The 21,808-nt window shown below is 37.3% G+C and overlaps 1 protein-coding gene across 3 annotated transcripts in view; it reads right to left on the bottom strand.

Annotated features, from left to right (window-relative positions):
* ctnnal1 (catenin (cadherin-associated protein), alpha-like 1) overlaps nt 1-21,808 on the bottom strand; it is a 124,780-nt gene that overhangs the window by 20,285 nt on the left and 82,687 nt on the right. For all 3 annotated transcript variants that reach the window (XR_015515627.1, XR_015515626.1, NM_001144054.1), the window contains exons 5-9: nt 14,068-14,157; nt 11,625-11,795; nt 8,889-9,089; nt 2,377-2,463; nt 1,180-1,338 (exon numbers count right to left, since the gene is read on the bottom strand). Coding sequence is in view for 1 of the 3 variants with exons in the window: in NM_001144054.1 (NP_001137526.1) it covers nt 1,180-1,338; nt 2,377-2,463; nt 8,889-9,089; nt 11,625-11,795; nt 14,068-14,157 (708 nt within the window). In the remaining 2 variants the exon portion in view is untranslated. The remainder of the gene's footprint in view (nt 1-1,179; nt 1,339-2,376; nt 2,464-8,888; nt 9,090-11,624; nt 11,796-14,067; nt 14,158-21,808) is intronic.

Here is a 21,808-nt window from a genome sequence, read left to right on the forward strand (position 1 = left end):
TCACCTTTATGTATTACTCCACCCACATACCAGCAGAGGCACTCCACAGTTTGACGAATATTCCTGCTGTTGGGCAACATAATGTACTTTTGTGGCTTTTTTAGTCGAGTACATAGTTGTTTAGGTTGCAATTATCAGTTTATTTATAAGCATAGTGCCTATTTTAAAATATTTACAATTTCTAAGAGACAGCGTGTCTGTGTCTATTAGTCAAAGACGGTTGACGTTGTATATCAACAAGATGGTGCCAGGACCGCATAATAAGGCCTTGCTTTTAAAATTAAAACTGCGTGTTTTCTAACTACAGCTGATCAAATCCTCATTGTCCTGGTAAGTGATATTCTAAGTCCATCTCTCTCTTTTGTATAGATTGCAACTATGCAGTTTATTTATAAGGAAAGTGCCTATTTTAATACAGTTACTTTCCTATCCCGGTTCTCAACAGTGTTTTTCAGAGACCTCACACCTGAACATCCCCTCCTTATCGCAAACACAACAGCAGTCTGGTAGTGATTGCACTGCTTTTTTCAGGGTTGCTACTTCACCAACAACACTTTAGTATTTAAATGATTCTCTAGCATAATGTCTAAAGTGATGAAAAAACAGGTGATTTTGCTCACATTCTAAGATTATAAAGCTGAGCAGCATGAAATGCCATCAGTCTACAGACATTTCTCAATACTTATGTTGCAATTAGAATATCACAATAATTAACCCCGAAAACGCCAAAGCAAAGCAAACACTACCAGCTTACTATGGTATAAAAACAGCACTACATTACATCACACGGCTATCAGCCAATCAGACTCGAGAACCAGATAGAACTGTTGTATAAAAATCAATATTGCATTTGTGCTGATATTCAGGACAAAATGCATTCTTGCCTATGTCACATTAGTATATAACACTTTATAAATATACAAAAAAACAACATTTACTTTTTTGCTTTCATAATGCTTTTGAACTCATATCAAAAATTACTTATTTTAAAATTTAAATTTTACTTTATTTCAATTTGCATAAACATTAAGTTTAAGGTACTTTACTAAAGTGTTATTTTATTTTCCAATGCATGCTGTATAATGATGTAAACTGGCCCTGCTGTTAGAGTCAATGGTGTCTTTCGAATATTTATAAAAGAAACAGCTTGGTAATCATATTTGTGTCCGAGGGGCTCACCTCCACCAGCTGTTCGTTGTGTTCAGTCAGTGTGCTGGCGTAGTCAGCCACGGCCTCAAGGTTTCCGTCCCCACCAGAGGCTTTCAGGGCCTGCAGCACCAGATGATCTGAATGCAGCTTCAGCAGCTCCGTGGCCCTCCCTACTGCTACCTTATGAAGCTGAACACCGGGGAAAGTGCAGTAATATGAATGAATTACCAAGGGCTAGTATTAAAGGGATAGGCCACCCAAATATTTTATTTTACTCACTATTTGCTCACCCTCAAGTGGTTAATAACCTTTATGACTTTCTTTATCGACTAAACACAAAGTGAAGACGTTTTATGAATGTTGAAAACCTGTAACCCTTGACTCATTGAGTCTCCTTTGGCTTAGTCGACAAAGTGGAAAGAATACCCAACTATGCCAACATACTGTATGGTTTACACTGCAGATGCCCTTCCAGCTGCAACCCAGTACAGAGAAACACCCATACACTCTTGCATTTGCACTCACACATAAACTATAGCCAATTTAGTTTATTCAATTTACTTATAGCGCATGTCTTGGTGAATGTGAAAGAAAACAGAGCACCCAGAGGAAACATACAGCACGTGGAGAACTGCAAACTTCAGGAAGATTGTTATTAGGATTAAACGAAAGATTATTTGATTTGATAAGAACTAGTATCAAACAAATTAAGTATTCAAAGTATTTTAATAGACTAGAAACTAATATCTAAAAATAATAACTATTATAAAAATAATGACCATAAGGAAAAACATTCAAAATTTCACAAAAAATGTATGCATTGAAATTTCTGTTTTGATAACAATAATGTGAAAAAATAATAACAATAATTATTTTATACAAAGTATCCAAAAAGAAAATAACATCCACATTATACCACAATATGCCAGTCGCTCACAGTACCATAGTCATTTGCACTGTTAATAGGCCAGGCTCCGCCTCATTTCTGGAGCAACCATTAACAGGTAAGTTTCATATTTTACAAAACAAGTTGACTTCTCATATTTACACATACAACGCACAATACCTGTCAATCTTCATTCTTTTTTCATGAAAATAGACACTACTATGCTTAAACAGTTTGGAATAGCAAAAGACATTGGGATGGACACTTCTAAAGATGGTTTTAGATGCTTTGGCTCATGGGATTCAATCCCAGAGTGTTGCTTGTCGCTAAAAAATTCTCACCTCTTGCCTGAGATCACTGACACACTGACAAGTCTTCAAAATAGAGAGCTCCATCTCATCTGTGGCCTCTTTGGCTTTAAGCGATTGCTGCAAGAGGAAAAGAGAAACAAAGACAGACAAAAGAACTTTACACACTGCAAACAGCTAAATATTCCAACCAACCAAAAACATGCATCATTCCAAGTGGAAAACTTGTCAAGTTTCCAAGCACGAGTGTCATTGTGGCCCAAGCAGGCTGAAAGACGGACTGCGTAAGACATGACAGTCTCTATCCCCAGTTTTCTCTTCAGAGGACAGGCAGACAGGTGGGTGGGGACTGCTTTCAGACAGGATTACCACGGGGTGTCAACACACAGCACAGAAGCGTGTGAATGTTTGAAATGCTCTCATCTTCCGCGGTTTACTCCGAGACATCACACTGGGACATAAACAGTCATTGCACTTCAGTGAACACACACCGAATGTTTGTGTCACTGAAATGCTAGACAGGTAAATTGGGGAACAACCCAGATATTATCATGTAAAAGCAAGCACTGTGTCTAAATATTTAATTTATTTTTTATTTTTTTGACTGATGACAGAAAGAGGAAATAAATTGCAGTGCTTGGTGGGATGAAAACTTATGCCCATAGACTGTTCATTGACACACGCACTCATAACTGTCAAGAGCTTGTTTAAACTGACAGTTGCAATCCGATTGGCTTGTTTTATGCAACATTCAGGAGTAATAGTACACAGACTGCGTATATACAGCACGCATCAAACATCAAGCTACAAAAGATTGGGATTAATTCAACGAGACCTTGTTTGTTCCTTATATTAAAAAGCATTTTGATCAACCGAATCACAACAAACATTTCAGCTTCAGCCAATTTTGTTCATTTTCATCACTTTCCTAATTGTCATCTATTTGTTTGCAGGTCTATGAGTGAGCAAAGGAACATTACCAGGTTTTTTTCTGAACTTTTGCTCTAATATTTTTAAATAATCTTGGCTAATTTATTTCTATGAAACAACAAAAATATACACCAAACACCAAGCTTTTTACATTTTTCACCAGTAAACCAAACTTTTGATTGGAAATACTGTAGTTAAATGTTATTTATGTTGACTAGCTATCTAGTAAGTGACTAGCTATCTTCAAGTTCAAGTCCAAATTGAAGTTGTGAATGGATCAGGAAAAAATATGTAAAACTAAACAGGACATGCGTGTTTTAACAAAGTCCCTTTAAGGCAAGTCATTTCACTCGGCGGCCATCTTTGAGACGATATGCTCAGGCATTCTGTCTGAATGAAGAAACGTTTAAAATTCAAAAAAAAAAAATCTAATTCTCCAAAACTGCCAACTTGCAATTACATTACATATCTGGAACCACCAATAAAAATTAACAACATCAGTCTCTTAAGTTTAATTTCTAAATGTCCGAATCAGACAAATATCTGCTTATTTTCAAGTTGTCTGAGCTAATGTGCATGCACACTCAAAAGGAACGAGATCATGACACCAACCACATTTATGGCCATTCTACACATTTTCATCCCCTGAGTAATACTTCGTCAGATCGCTCTGGTTTTCTAAAATAATCCACAACTTGGTCTTGATGACGAATCCAGAAATGAAAGCGGCACTTTGTTTACAAGGTTGTGGGCGTTTGAGCAGTTGCTGTAATGTGAAGTGCGTTTGACAGGACTGACTGTACCTTGTGTTCGTTTCATACAGATTAACAAAAAAAATAAATAATAAATGTTTTCAAGTGCACTTGGTTCATTTAAATGAACATATTTTAAGCTTTATGTGGATATATTTCATATGTATGGGGAGCAAGTATTCGCTTCGTCGTTAAAGCACACGTCTTTTCTGAGCTTTCCTCCAGAGAAATGTCAGTCTATAGCGATCAATGATTGGCTTCAATACTAGAGGGCAGGCTTCATTCACCATATTGACTGTTACACTTTTCCCTATTTAAAACTATACAAAAGACATGTCTTGTGCATTTAATAGACCATTTTGAGGAATGTTAACATAAAACAATGGTCCCAATATATTTCCTGTTTTACATTTTTTTTATTTCTAAAGCTTCCGAGAATCCAAAAAGAGCTACATATTGATAAATAAGGTTACGATAGCTGTTTTAACATTAAGTTATGATTGAATTGCCTTGTGTTACAGTTATAAAATAGATGATAACAAGCAGGAAATGTGGAAAAAATGAGCCAATGACATGATGGTCAGTAGTCTTTGGTATTAAATATGATTTCAACGATGTCAACGAGTTCAAAAGACTTTTTCAAACCTCCACAATGGTATATTACTTCGGCTCAGCTCAACTCTGCCCTAAATAGCAAGTAAAACAAAATAAGCTGTAAGTTTAGATGTTGGTTGTCTCTTCCCATATAAGTGGCAGATTTTTGGCCTGAATCATTTGTGATGAGAAGAACACTTTTAGCTGTAAGTCAAACGTCTGGCTGTGTGAGACAAATTATTAAAATGGGAAAGCTGTCGCATTGGAAGCGGGCAATAAATCATCAAAAACACCATGATAAAATAATCAAATAAATGCATTATATTTATAATTATTATACACTCAGCAGCCACTTTATTAGGTACACTTGACATGGTCAAAACAATCTGCTGCAGTTCAAAGAGCGCATTAGAATGGGGAAGAAAGGTGATTCAAGTATTTCAGAAACTGCTGATCTACTGGGATTTTCAAGCACAACCATCTCTAGGGTTTACAGAGAATGGTCAGTAAGAGAGAAAATGTCCAGTGAGCGGCAGCTCTGTGAGCGCAAATGCCTTGTTGATGCCAGAGGTCAGAGGAGAATGGCCTCCTCTGGTTCAAGCTGATCGAAAGACAACAGTAACTCAAATAACCTCTTGTTACAAGCAAGGTATGCAGAAGAGCATTTCTGAATGCACAACACGTTCAACCTTGAGGCGGATGGGCTACAGCAGCAGAAGACCACACCGTGTGCCACTCCTGTCAGCTAAGAACAGGAAACTGAGGCTACAATTCCCACAGGCTCACCAAAATTGGACAATAGAAGATTGGAAAAACGTTGCCTGATCTGATGAGTCTCAAATTCTGCTGCAACATTTGGATGGTAGGGTCAGAATTTGCCGTCAACAACATGAAAGCATGGATCCATCATGCCTTGCATTAACGGTTTAGGCTGGTGGAGGTAGTGTAATGGAGTGGAGGATGTTTTCTTGGCACACTTTTGGTCCATTAGTACCAACTGACCATCGTGTCAACGCCACAGCCTACCTTAATATTGTTACTGACCATGTCCATCCCTTTGTGACCATAATGAGTTCACTGTACTCAAATGGCCTCTACAGTCACCAGTGCTCAATCCAATAAAGCACCTTTGGGATTTGGTGAAACAGGAGATTTGCATCATTGATGCGCAGCTGACAAATCTGCATCAACTGCGTGATACTATTGTCAATATGGACCAAATCTCTGAGGAATATTGGCATTGTTGAATCTATGCCATGAAAGTTTAAAGCAGTTCTGAAGGCAAAAGGGGGTCCAACCTGGTACTATCAAGGTGTACCTAATAAAGTGGCTGTTGAGTGTATATGTTTTTAGATATATTGGTGTTTAAAATATATTATTTTATATATTTAAGGTCTGAAAACCAGAAATTTTTTAAGCAATATTTTTTCATTTGTTTACATATTCATTAGCTTATTTAATTATATAGTGTAATAATTTATGCAGTTGATTACGGTGTAATGAACAAAGAAAAAAAAAATCAACTATTTTACTTTCTCCCCTGCTATATTGACAACATGATCCTCAAATTACATTGCTAACATACAAAGTTAGAGAAAAAGTAAAAAAAAAAATGCAATGACTCAGTCTTTTACCTTGAACATAGTTATTTTTCACAACCTATTCAACGTATAGCAATGAATGTCATGCCAGTAAATATCAACCTTCAAATTATTGCTGCTATTAAACCAACACAGTGTACTTATTTCTAACTTTCTGTGACTTTCTCTTTCTTTCATGCATCTCTAGATTTAGAGTCAACTACCAATGTAACGTCCTTACTGGAACTTTAAGGAGATCTAAAGGAGAATGTGGCACAATGCAGGCCGGTGAATAGTAACTAATCAAAGGCAGGAACAAGAAGGAATGAACGCCTATAGATCAGCACTGCAGGGTTTATTATTTACCAGTGTATGAGGCACGTTGAGGGTGTGAGGTTCAGGGACAGTTACACCACAGGAAGCATGCAGAACATCCTTCACACTCTCCACAACAAAGACGAGAAGGACGGATATGCATGCCAGGAAAAAAAGTTCTTTTAAGATGACAGCGAGAGCAATTTTAGTACACAAAACCTATGTACCACAGCTACACTGAGCTGAAGCTGATAGAGTTTCCTGCTGCTCTGAACTATATGGCTGGATATCAAATAATTCCTGATTGGATTCAGATTCACAAGTTAATTCAATTCTTTTTTTGATTTGTGATTCATTTCAGTGAACATGTCTTTAACACAGAAGCTACTAACATCTCTAAAGATGATCACACACATACACAGGCATACAGTGTATCCGGAAAGTATTGATAGCGCTTCACCTGTTCCACATTTTTTTTTTTTTTTTACAGCCTTCTTCCAAAATGGATGAAATTCATGTATTTTCTCAAAATTCTACACACAATACCCCATAATGACAATGTGGAAAAAATGATTTTTTGAAATTGTTGCAAATTTATTAAAAATAAAAAACCTAAAAATCACATCCCTAAGTATTCACAGCCTTTGCACAGTTCTTTGTTGATGCACCTTTGGCAGCAATTACAGCATCAATTTTTTTTTTGAATATGAAGCCACAAGCTTGGCACACATTTCTGGGAATTTTTGTCCATTCCTCTTTGCAGTACCTCAAGTTCTATCAGATTGGATAGGAAGCGACGGTGTACAGCCATTTTCAGAACTCTCCAGAAAAGTTCAATAGGATTTAGGCCTGGGCTCTGGCTAGGCCACTCAAGGACATTCACTGAGTTGTTTTGAAGCCACTCCATTGATATTTTGGGGTGTGCTTTGGGTCATTGTCCTGCTGGAAGATGAACCATCACCCCAGTCTGAGGTCAAGAGGTCTAAAGCAGGTTTCCATTCAGGATGTCTCTGTACATTGCTGCATTCATCTTTCCCTCTATCCAGACTAGTCTTCCAGGTTCTGCTTCTAAAAAACATCCCCACAGCATGATACTGCCACCACCATGCTTCACCGTAGGGATGGTATTAGCCTGGTGATGAGCGGTGCCTGGTCTTCTCCAAACGTAATGCCTGGCATTTACTCCAAAGAGTTCAATTTTAGTCTCATCAGACCAGAGGATTTTGTGTCTTATGGTCTGAGAACCCTTCAGATGCCTTTTGGTAAATTCCAGGCGGGGGAGTGGCTTCCATCTGGCCACTCTACCATACAGGCCTGATTGGTGGAAATCTACACAGATGATTGTCCTTCTGTAAGATACTCTTCTCTCCACAGAAGAAAGCTGGAGCTCAGACAGAGTGACCATCGGGTTATTGATCACCTCCCTGCTAAGGCCATTCTCCCCAGAATACTCAGCTTAGCTGGCCTGCCAGCTCTAGGAAGAGCTCTGGTGGTTTCAATCATCTTCCACTCACGGATAATGGAGGTCACTGTGCTCATTGGAGCTTTCAGAGCAGCAGAAATGTTTCTGTAACCCTCTTCAGCCTTGTGCCTTGAGACAATCTTGTCTTGGAGGTCTACAGACAATTCCTTTGTCTTCATGCTTGGTTTGTGCCTTGACATGCACTCTTAACCCTGGTACCTTAAAGAGGTGTATGCCTTTTAAAATCATGTCCAATCAACTGAATTTACCACAAGTACTCTCAAATTCAGCTGCTGAAACATCTGAAGAATGATCAGTGGAAACAGAAAGTACCTGAGCTCAATTTAGAGCTTCACAGCAAAGGTTGTGAATACTGATGTACATGTGATTTTCAGGCTTTTTATTTTTAATAAATTTGCAACAATTTTGACAACATAAAAAAATTACATTGTCATTATGGGGTATTGTGTGTAGTTTGAGGAAATACATTTATTTAATCCATTTTGGAATAAGGCTGTAACATGAAAAAGTGAAGCGCTATGGATACTTTCCAGATGCACTGTACTTGTAGATTAACATTTATGTTGATCCTGGAACAACATTCCAATCAGCCAATCAGAATTAAGGGATTTGTTTAACATTTATGTTGAGTTTAAGCTTACGGCTAGGTTTATGCACTTCTACGTGATTGCTATCCAACTATTATTCCCCTCTGATTTGAGGAATAATTCACAGTTATGGTTGGGTTTAGTGGAAGGGAATAGGTATGGATTACATTTTCTAACAAAAAGGATGCTCCAGGATCAACATAGATGTTAATCCAGGATCGCATCATACTTGGCAAAATCATGCATGAAGGTAATGACTAGTGCAATCGCTAATGTGTGAATGTCTCTACTGTATCTAACTTACCGCATGTCTCCATGTGTTGATGAGCTGTTTGGTCTCTTGACGTGTGATCTGGCAGAGCTGTATGATTGTCTCTCTCTGCTCGTGCCTGGTGTACGCAGAGTCTGTAAAGTCTTCAGTTTTCTCCACAAGAGCTTCTAGCTGAGCCGCTACAGCTTCACAGGACACACCATACAAAGAGTCCCTCAGAGCCTCCACTTTAACCTGAAAACACACACAGGTTTGTTTTTGTGAATTGTTCGACATTCCACAGGCTCAATGTTTTTTATATTGTACAAACTGTATTTTTTTAATCACTCTACACTAATCCTACCCCTTACATATAACTCATTCTGTAGTACAAGGACGATGTTCTAATAGGTCACCTTTCTTTATTATACACATGTCATTACACAAAAGTGTGTCCTAATATCAGGGTCCTTACACCTTTTCCAAAGTCAAATAGAAGCACTTTTCAAGCCCTTTCCTGGTGTATTTTTAAACTTTGTCAGCGCTTCATATTTGTGGCAAATGACACATTTACACACATATACATACGTCATCATATTATATCTATATACACTAACTGGCCACTTTATTAGGTAGACATTACTAGCTGGCTTGGAACCCCTTTCAGAACTGCTTCAATCCTTTGTGGAACTAGAAATTTCCTCAGAGATTTTGGTCCATATTGACATGATAGCATCCTGCAGTTGCTGCAGCTTTGTCGGCTGCACATCCATGATGCGAATATCCCGTTCCACCACATCCCGAAGGTGCTCTATTGGATTGAGACCTTCTGACTGTGGAGGCCATTTAAGTACAGTGAACTCATTGTCATGTTCAAGAAACCAGTCTGAGATGGTGATGCAAACCTAAGAGATGGTTCGGTCCCAATAGATCAGCAGTTTCTGAAATACTCAAATCAGCCCGTCTGGCACCAACAACCATGCCATGTTCAAAGTCACTTATATCACCTTTCTTCCCCATTTTGATGCTCGGTTTGAAATACAGCAGATCCTCTTGACCATGTCTACATGCCTAAATGCATTGAGTTACTGCCATGTGATTGGCTAATTGGAAATTTGCATTAACAAGCAGTTGGACAGGTATGCCTAATAAAGTGGCTGGTCATAGTTTAGATGCAAAAACCTCTAAATGCTATCTAAAATTTTTGACTAAAATGAGCATTTTTATCAGGCTCCTGTGTGTATGTTCTGTATTATATTTTCTATAGCAAAGAATAAGTCCTTTTCCTGTTTTTTAAAGTGGAATATCTCAACACAAACAAAGAAGGTTGCGAAAAAAAGTTTCATTTTCTTTGGAAATGTCAGAAGGCACTTAGAGGTTTTTGCATCTAAACTCTTTATATACACACAAACATCTGGTGGGATATTGAGATCAGTGATGCAAAATAAATCAGTTTTGTCTGCAAAAAATAACTATATAGATATTTTTTATTAACTCCCATGTGAGAAATAAAAAAACAGCAACTAGGTGTAAGTTTAACCATGGTGTTTAACTACACTAATGGTAATCAATCTGCCAAAAACAAGATAGTTACCACACTTAACAAATCCATGGTTAATTTTTGTAAGGGATAATCACTTCTATACTTCACTGTATTTGTTAGTTTCCAGTCCTACAAAATCATATGCAAAGAAAGCATGTACACTCTCGGAAATAAAGGTACAAGAGCTGTCACTCTGGTGGTACCTTTTTAAAAGACACACATTTGTACTTTTTACAACAACTGTTACCCTGATGAAGGCAGACTTCTGCCGAAATGCGTAGGTTTTTAGAGATTTAGCCATGTGAATAAAGGCTTTTTAACATTTTCACTTTATTCGAGTGCCTTGGACTGATTCTTGTTGCTGTATTAATATGGACCCTTTAGTTACCAATGTGTTGGTACCACCCCCAGTGACAGCTCTCGTACCTTTATTTATGAAAGTGTATATAGAGAATGTAATCACTAAAATCAAGATGTAGAAAACAGACCCTCACATCTCTGGAATAACTGAAACAATAAAAACTCTAACATCATAAATTAGTCAAACATGAATAGGACTTAAGTCAACACAGATACATAAACACGATCATAAACATTGCCCTTAAAAACTTTTAAAATGCCCTTGGAAATCAATTCCAAGCAGCACATTTTACTCTTTAATTAATAAAATTTATTACTGATTCTGAATAAATGCATGCTCTTCCCAACAAACAAGCAATACCTAAAAAGAGAGACAGAGAGAGAAATCCAACATCCATAAATGTTGATTGTTAAATGTACAGATTATTCAGATTTGTTATTATTATTATTGTTGTTGTTTTATTTTTTGATAATATTTATTCATTTAATTTTTTTAATTATTTTAAATGTTACAGAGTCTCCATAAACCACATATACAAGTATGTCTGTGTATGTGTATGATAATTGTTAGATATGTAAGTAGACTTGTTCACTGAAATGAATCAAGAATCAAATAAAGAATTTAATGAGCTTATGAATCGGTATAGGCGAGAGCAGGAGAAAACTATCAATTATTTTAATTATTCATATTTTTTTACTACCACTATTTACTGTGTTTACTATATATTAAAGAAACAATGTATGTTCTTTATAATGTAAACTTTATGAATACTTTGGCAATACAATAGTACCATTTGTCATGCAATAAAGAAATTTTGAAATTTAAATTTGTGGGAGAGAAATAATTGTCCACCAAGACATTCATCTAAGAGCCTCCGGCAGTGCACCTTAAAGTCTTTAATCCCAGCGTAGATGCTGACAGGAAGCGCTTTGGCCTCTCCGCTGCTCCTCGTGTCTGTCACAATCTCAATGACCTGCTCCAGGGCGATACGCATCCGCTGGAAGACCGCTTCTTTGTTGATCCGCGCCGACTCACAGTCTGGATGTCTGAGACAAGTCTGAGAGGGACAAAGTGACAGAAATTGCTGAGGAACAGAAAAGATGTGGGTGCAAATTTGACATGTAAATAGGATGTTATTAGACTTCACTTTATTTTTCGGGCATAAGAAAAGAGGCAGCACTTTTTTGATGAATAAGCTAGCACTATTATGTAAGAAAAATGGTTAAAGGGAAAGTTCACACGATCAATCAATAAATCATCCATTCATTCATTCATTTTCCTTCGGCTTGGTCCATTTATAAATTAGGGGTCGCCAAATCGGAATGTGGATTTCTTTCCGGCTGCAATCCAGTACTGGGAAACACCCATACACTCTCACATGTACACGCACAAAGCCAATTTAGTTTATTTAATTCACCTAAAGTGCATGTCTTTGGACTGTTGGGGGAACCAGAGCACCCAGAGGAAACCCACACGAACATAGGGAGAACATGCAAACTCCACACAGAAATGCCTTTATCTATTTTCTCCTGAGTTCAAGTTCAAGCATTGTCTCAGAAATATTAGGTCTTTTTAATTTAGAACGGGAAAGAGAAAGACGTTGAAGTGGAAGATCTTCATCCAGTCAGGGAATAAGGCCTTGATTTCAGCAGTCCACTCAAATGGTTGAACAGGAACTATGGAAGTGCTGCATGAATCAAGTAAATGCTTCAAGGCTAAAGCTTTTTGGATGATTTCTTGTGAAAAAGTGCTATTGTGTTATTTTGGTTTTGCTGTGGTATTATTAGTTTCAGATCTTTTTTCTACCCCCTTGATACTTTGCGTGAATGCTGTAAGAATATTTAAATAAACTCTAAACAATCAGTGAAAAAGCTGGATACAATTAATGTCATCCACTGAAAATTAAAAGGAAACAGGAAATAGAAACTAAGCCACAGGAAAATGTATGAATGAATTATTTATTACATTTACTACCACTCAAAAGTTTCTCTCAAGGCTGCATTTGAATAGTAATATTGTGAAATATTACTTAATTTTATTTAAATAATAAAAAAAAAAATTGTGTTTTTTTATTGTAAGTTTTTGATGAAGAAATCACAACAAATATAAAGTTTTTAAAAAATCTAACTTGACTGCAAAATTGTGAATAGTCCTGCATTTCAAAATATACATAAATTACAAGATATTCAGATTTTTAAGTGTCAAAATTGAAAAATAATAACATTAACAATACATAATCAAGCATCAAATTCAACCATAAAAACATTTTTCATTCACACTTTATTTTAAAGGTCAATTCTCGCTATTAATAAGCCATTAACTATGACTTCTGCCTATATAAACTCCTAATTTGCAGCTAATTAACAGTTAAGAATGTAGTACAGTAGTTAGGTTGTAGGTAGGATTAGGGATGTAATGTAATGTAATGTGTATTTATATAGCGCATTATTGTGTATGGCCATACACGCAAAGCGCTTCACAATCATGAGGTGGGGGGGGGTTGCTCCACACCACTACCATTGTGCAGTATCTACTTGGATGATGCGAGGGCAGCCACAGGACAATGGCGCCAGTGCGCTCACCACACACCAGCTATTGGTGGATTGAAGAGACAGTGATGATTTTTCACTAATTCAGGGGATGGGGATAATTGTATGGCCATGGTCGTAAGGACAGATTGAGAGACTTTGGCCAGGACACCGGGGTTACGCCCCTACTCTTTACAAGAAGTGCCATGGGAGTTTTAATGACCACAGAGAGTCAGGACCTCGATTTAATGTCTCATGCAAAAGGCGGCGCCCACTGACAGAATAGTGCCCCCTTCACTTTTACTGGGGCATTAGGACTCACACAGACCACAGGTTGAGCGCCCCCTGTTGGCCTCTCTAACACCACTTTCAACACCACTTTCAACAGCAACCTAGTTTTCCCATGTGGTCTCCCATCCAGGTACGGACCAGGCTTAGCCCAACTTAGCTGCAGGGTGATATGGCTATGGCAATGAAGAATAAGATCATGCAGAATATGTACTATATAAATACTAATAAATAGCCAATATATTAATAATAGGCAGGTAATAAACCACTACTTATCAGCGAGAATTGGTACTTAAATACAATCTTTACCCATTTTTTTCTATTATGGATGGCATAACTAATTGGGCGTCTGATCTGTTGTGCAAACTTCTCTGATGCTCTATTTATGATTTCTGCGCAGCATTCATGCACAAGTTTTATACATATATAAATGTGGATGTGAGGTTACTGCATAAGAACCATTGGCATTAACATTTTATAGACAGCAGACAGTTCTTGCTTTCACAATCCTACCTTGGAGGCTGTGAGAAGCATCATGGTGCATTTCTCTAGCACAGCACGTGCGGCAGCCATTCGAGCTCGCTTTTTTTCATCCTTCAGATCCTGAGGACAACAAGAATCCACAAGACAAATATGAGAAAACATGCAATGCCTCGAGTGCATTCAGGCATCCTGAAATCACAGCTTCGGTTAGAAGACATCAGGGATCCAATCTTTAGCTTGCAACAATCAATGCAGAAATAACTGCTAAATATTTTGTAATGATATTAGACTATTAGACAATGATTTTAGAGGTTTTCAAATCAGTCATTGTCAACCATTCTCAAAATAAATGTCAAATCTCTTTTTACATCAAGCTTATTGTAGATTTTTTTTTAACTGTCCATTTAAACTAGTCTTTCATCATAAAATCAATCGATACATATTATAATTAGTGCTGGGCAAAGATTATTCAATGTCAATTACATCCAAAATAAAAGTTTGTCTGAACAAATAGGCCCTATCATATACCCTGTGCAATAAGGTGCAAGACGTGTTTGATCCGACGTGTTGCTATTTTTAGACCAACGCAACCTTAATTTTCCTGTTTTCTGCCACATTGTTTAAAAAGCAAATCCATTTGCGCCACTTTGTGGACCCATGTGTGTTCTGGTCTAGAAAAAAGGTGTGTTAAGGCGCATTGTTAGCGCGTTGCTATTTTGAGGAACTAAAATAGACTGTGCAATTGACCATAAGTACACAAATATCTTTACAAATGAAAAGAATTTAAGGAATAAAATATTACAAAGGGTGACGCAGTGGCGCAGTTGGTAGCACGTTCGCCTCACAGCAAGAAGGTCACTGGTTCGATCCTCGGCTCAGTTGGCATTTCTGTGTGGAGTTTGCATGTTCTCCCTGCGTTTGCGTGGGTTTCCTCCGGGTGCTCCAGTATCCCCCACAGTCCAAAGACATGTGGTACAGGTGAATTGGGTAGGCTAAATTGTCCGTAGTGTGTGTGTGTGTGTGTGTGTGTGTTTGTGTGTGTGTGTGTGTGTTTCCCAGAGATGGGTTACGGCTGGAAGGGCATCTGCTGCGTAAAAACTTGCTGAATAAGTTGGAGATTCATTCCGCTGTGGCGACCCCGGATTAACAAAGGGACTAAGCCGACAAGAAAATGAATAAATTAAAATATTACAAAAATTATTACTTTCTACATAAATATAAAAACCACTGCCTCCATGCCTTCATGTTAGTGGGCTTTTTTCAGTTTATTCACGACAATTTGCTTTTGTATAATGATATTATTATTGGTAGTATTATTTATTATATGCATATTTATATTTATTTTAATAAAAACAAGCTTAGATTTGTCCACCTGACAGGTTTTGGACCACATGGGGCATAGAACATGTGTTTGGATATAACTCAGTTGTTTGGCCACACTTTGTTGTTATTGCTCACTTATTTGTTTGCTAGAAACTGAATTTAGAAATAGATTTAAAACAAATCTTTACGCTTAAAAAACAGAATTAATTATGTAGGCTAATGGATGTCTGTGTGTACAACACCGTTTCCTTGTCCAAGAAAGAGAAAGTGAAAGTAAAGACAGAATGGAGGAGGCTCATTCTTTATCCTCGTACTGCAGATGGTCTGTTTAACTGTTTTCTCACTAGTGAAGTGTTCAGTTTTTACACTTACAAAGTCCGCCATGTAAATATACAAATTTGCCATGGTACAATGTAGCTGACACTTAAAGAGAATAAGAGATGAGACTCTGATTGGTTTATTCTCAAAACACACCCAGAACTCATTAAAAGAATAAACACAACCCTGTTAGGCGCAAACCTTATATTTCCGTCCTTAAAATAGCAAAAGTTGATTCGGACATGCCCTTAATGCTTTTGCGCCCTGTACTTTAGACTTTGCACCTAGATTGTTAAAGTTGAGCCCAATATATGTGTGTGTACTGTCTATGTATATTACAGTCAAGCCCAAAATTACTATAAATAATTGAATAATTTACAAATGATTTTGGCCTTGACTGTATATATAAATTCACACATGCAGGCATACTGTATATACGAGAAAACTATTTATACATGAATTTAAAGAAATCTAATTTAATTTAAAATTAAATATCTATGCAAAATAAAATATTTGTGAGTATAGTTTTGTTTTTATGTATGTGTATACATTACATGTACATAAAAAATATATAAAATACATATATACTGTATATCTTATGTCAAAACAAACTTTTACATTAAATGTGATTCATCTTTGCCCATCACTAATTATAATAAATATTTCTAAAATAGTTTTAATGCATTAACTATTTTCGCAGCTTTATTCCTTGACAATAAATCTTAAAAGAGAAATTAACAGATGACATCAAATCATGAAACATGTTGTGGTTCCCTGACTTTGAGGACACCATATAGCTGTACATTTATGATGAGTAAAACAATCAATTCTGTTACACTTTAGTTTAAGTCACAATTTACACACTCAAAAAATTACATTTGATGTTTACTTATTTAAAATGAGCTGAAACAACACAATTCTTAAGGTTTTTTGAGGGATAACTTAATTGTTCAATCCACTTAGTTTGTAAAAGCATATAAGTTAAGTTAATTCTTTCATGTTTTCCTAACACAAATCAAATATGTGGAACCCGGCATTTTCACTGCACTACAATTAACTCCTGACTCATTATTAAGTTATTATAACTGTTTTCTGTACTTAAAAAGTATGATCTTATTCTATATTCCTTATAAAACCTAATACCTAAACCCAACTGCTATATTACTAACTATAAATAAGCAGCTAATTATTAGTTTATTGAGCTAACAATCTGTTTAAACAGTTTGTTAATGGGCAAGGTGAGGCAAAATTATTTATATAGCACATTTCATAAACAATGGAAAATCAAAGTGCTTTACATAAACAAGAATAAAAAGAAAATACAAACAACAAACAATAAAAAATATTAAAAACAAATTAAAATGTGTTAAAAACGAGTTTTAAATGAGTAAAAAATAAAAGAAAGACATAATAGTGCGATCTGTCTGAAGTAGCACAGTGCTCATTCAGTAAAGGCACAGTAAAGCCCTGAGGACAGGTGTCAGGTGCTCTGATTTTCTGTTTTTGGTCAGAATGGCGTGAATTGTTACCATAATTTCTCCTGAAAACAGAGCTTGAGAACTTCAGAGCTGTTCTATCTGGCTTTAAATCAATGAGCTATTTGTGTACTTTGCCAGATTCAAGCAATTCTCTTTGGAGTTGGTCACATGATCATTTTAAACCCTATATACACTACCTAACAAACGTCTTGTCATCTATCCAAGTTTTAGGAACAACAAATAATAACTTAACTTCTAATTGATCATTTGGTATCAGAAGTGGCTAATATGAAAGGCAAAGGCCTCTGGATTACGCTTATTTTACCAAAACAAAACATGATCATGTCTTGATTTATAATTATTTAATTAGGACAGTAAAGTCTGACTTTGCTTAGACAAAACTCTTGTTACCTAACAGAAATGATGTACAGTACAGAATATAAAGTCAAGCTGCAGTGGAAAAAGAATTAATATTGTGTATGACTCCCATGAGCTTGGATGACTGCATCCATACATCTCTGCAATGATTCAAATAACTTGATAAAGTCATCTAGAATGACAAAGAAAGTGTTCTTGCCGGACTCCCAGAGTTCATCAAGATTCTTGGGGTTCATCTTCAGCTCAATAATGTTCATGTCTGGTGACTGGGCTGGCCAATCCTGGGGCACCTTGACCTTCTTTGCTTTCAGGAACTATGATGTGGAGGCTGAATTATGAGAAGGAGCGCTATCCTGATGAAGAATTTGCCCTCTCCTGTGGTTTGTAATGTAATGGGCAGCACAAATGTCTTGATACCTCAGGCTGTTGATGATGTTGCCATCCACTCTGCAGATCTCTCCCACTTACCCATTCTAAATGTAACCCTAAATGATTTTTCCATCACCAAACTTCACTGATTTCTGTGAGAATCTTGGGTCCATGTGGGTTCCAGTAGGTCTTCAGCAGTATTTGTGCGATTGGCAGTTCGACAGACGATTCATCGAAAAAATCTACCTTCTGCCATTTTTCCAAATAATCAACTAGTGAAGTTATTATTTGTTGCTCTCACAACTAGTATTGATGACAAGACTTGTGTCAGGTAGTGTTAACAAACTTCCTCTACAATGAATGAGAATTATAGGTGGTGTTTTTATCAGCCAGCCCTACAAACTCATCTTGTGGACCATAATAAAGTGTATGTTTTCCCACCACATCAACAGCACTTGACTTGAATCTTAAACGACTCTCCTGACTGTCAGGAGATCCACAGAACTCATCCTCCACATTCGTTTTCCAAGGTCTTGCTGAGACTGAAAGGGTAAATTTGGTCCTTGGAAAAGATCGCACTGACATAACGCCTTCCGCCGACAGCGCGCGAGCTGGAATATAACTCAATAGATCTGCGCTCACTCAGCGCGCTGCCAGGCATTAGGGATTTGTGACTGACAGACCGTGTGTGTGCATGACGGAGAGAATGAGAGGAACCTGATCTCTCTCACCCCGGCTGGGAGCCACGGCTCACAAAAGGAGAAGTGATTATCTGTTATTATGTTCTTCTGAATAAAACTGAAAAGATGGAGGCCGCAGATTGAAAGGAAAGCTCTGCAGAGATAGGAACGTGACGTGTTTGTGAAACATTATCAAACATGTACAGAAGCTTCCTGCTTGAATCCGGACAGCCTTTCCTATCAGTTCTCGCTGTCATTCATATTCATATTAGCGCTCTCCTAATCAAGATGAGATCCCGGAGGAGGCCTTAGAAAGAGAAACTGCCATGAAAATCAGCTGAAACCAGAGTCTGTTGGTTGATAGTATAATAGGGTTTTACTGTAAGTTGGGGACAGGGCGTCAAAGTGGTGCAGTGAGTAGCATAATCACCTCACAGCAAGAAGGTCACCAGTTCGAGCCTCGGCTGGGTAAGCTAGCATTTCTGTGTGGAGTTTGCATGTTCTCCCCGTGTTCGCGTGGGTTTTCTCCGGGTGCTCCGGTTTCCTCCACAAGTCCAAACACATGTGCTTTAGGTGAATTGGGTAGTGTATGTATGTGTGTGGAGGAGTGTGTATGGATGTTTCCCAGTGATGGGTTGCAGCTGTAAACATATGCTGGATAAGTTGGCGGTTCATTCCGCTGTGGCGACCCTAGATTAATAAAGGGACTAAGCCGAAAAGAAATCGAATGAATGCAAGTGGTGACCGAGCAATTAACAGGATCAATTTTGAGCCACTTTGGCATGTGTTTGCCATGCCCTTTCAGCCACAACCCAGCACTGGGAAACACCCATACACTCTAACATTCACACACACACACACACACACACACACTAGGGCCAATTTAGTTTAATCAATTCACCTATACCACATGTCTTTGGACTGTGGGGGAAACCGGAGCACCTGGAGGAAACCAATGAGAGCACGGGGAGAACATGACAACTACACACAGAAATGCCCACTGACCCAGCCGGGACTCGAACCAGCGACCTTCTTGCTGAGAGGCGACAATGCTAACCAATGAGCCACCGTGTTGCCACCTACACTATTATTATTATTATTATTATTATTGTCAATATATTTTTCTCACTTTTGTTAATTTTACTTATTCTAATATTTTTCAGTAAAGACCGCAAGAACTCCCCCTCGCGCTTTGTCTCATCATTGTTATGTCTCACACCCATTTCATTTTCTCACTTAAATGTTCCAATAATCCATTTAAAGGGGACCTATTATCCAAAAACCACTTTTATAAGACTCCTTCTTAAAACCTCCCGCTCTACCTTGTGAAGCAACATGGAAGTAACTCAAACTGCAATTCATCGACTCGCCTTTGGGGGCTGGCTCCAGGAAGTCCAGATGTTCACTGACTGCAATGCTAAATTGGCCAATTTTACAGCTGATAAAAACATGTTTACAGCCCTCTACAAAAGATAGCTTTTGTGCATATAGCTAATATACCAGAGATGGCAAAAGTACACACATCTTTTACTTAAGTAGAAGTACAGAGACTCATGTTTAAAATGACCCTGGTTAAAGTAATATCAAAAACATCAGCTGCCATTCATGTTGATTCACTCAAAAAAAATTCTGTAGGCCTGTCGATCTTTATAAATAATGTCTTATATTTTTAATTCTGTCCAAAATGTATTGAATGTTTTTTCTTTTGCTAAAATAAATTCTTATCAAATTTCACTGCAAACATTTTTTTTTTCATTAAGCCAAAGTTGCTTATTTCTTCAAAGAGCAGCTCTTTTACATAACCCAGAAAAAAAGGAAATAAACTGCAGTGCATACACTTTTCATAAAGTGTTTAAATGTTTTATTACTAATACCGATCTTTACAAAAAAGCACTATTTTTCACGGTATTAGATTGAAAGCCCGTGCAGTATGATCGGAAGTGGACAAAAGGCTTAAGGATTTAAACGGCATGTTTTTGAACTGGAATGTATCTCTATTGTTTACCTGTGAGCCGATCAAGCAAAAGGTGAATAATTACTGTGTAAACAGGACATCATCAGTCATGTTAAATTCACTGACTCTCTCTCTCACATAAACTAGCCCACGTACGGAGCGCTGTAACACGCAAGTGTGCAATGAGAAAAAATAGACTGCTTGCATCAAAAAGGCACTCATATTATTAAGCAATGATAAGAAATAATATAGATCACGCCACCAAACACATGAAAACGAAAGTAACGACCGTGGTTTTAAAAATGTAACAAGTAGAAAGTACAGATATTTGTGTTAAAATGTAAGAAGTAAAAGTAAAAAGTTGTCAAAAAATAAGTAGTGGAGTAAAGTACTGATACCAGAACAATTTACTTAATTACAGTAATGAAGTTCATTTAGTTTATATTAAGTTATATAAATGTGCATAAGTAAGGGCGTGGCCACTTGAGTGACAGCTAGGTCTCGCTGGTCACCGTCTCATCACTTCATCTGATTCCGGCTAATTAGCTGCTGAACTTGGCATATACAACATATTTTTGTGTTGTTTTATGTGGCTTTACACAGTCAGTTGCCTTTTGGAATTATTTTCTACAATTATCAGATAACATGGCATGCTGTGTGGACTTAATTAGTGCTCACAAACTATTCAAGTTGCCTCCATTTCGCAGGTGAGTGAAATTATATACCATCTCTATAAATGTATTTGTTTTTTTAAGATCATTTATCATTTACAAATTTTCTTTAGACTTATAATGCCGTCCAGAATCTGACAGATCTGAAGCATTGTCATACATACATGATATAATAGCTCTACTGAGGCTCCGCCTCTTTGCCCTTTTTTGGGCAGCCTCTGTTGGTGCAATGATGCATAAACAAAATGCAGACGGTTGGCCACGCCTACTTGTAGCTTCATTTGCGCTCTTCAAAAACTATGGGTGACGTCACGAATACCGCATCCATATGTTTTACAGTCTATGCTTTAAACACAGTTGTGTGGCAAAAGTGTATGAATATAGCCAGCTTCTTTTAGTAAAAAATTATTCATCCTATTTTTATAATTACACTTGATAAAAACAGTGGGTAGAAACACTTTAACAGACAGTAGATAGCGTTGGTCCTCTCTTGAATCTGCGGGTGATTTTTGTAGCTCCGCCCTCTTCTGAAAAGTGGGCTGGGAGCACAATCTCATTTCAATTTAAAGCAACAGTCACCAAAATGGCACAATTTGGACA

The sequence above is a fragment of the Danio rerio genome, chromosome 19, assembly GCF_052040795.2.
Source record: "Danio rerio strain M-AB ecotype USA chromosome 19, GRCz13ab, whole genome shotgun sequence".
NCBI classification, from domain to species: domain Eukaryota; kingdom Metazoa; phylum Chordata; class Actinopteri; order Cypriniformes; family Danionidae; genus Danio; species Danio rerio.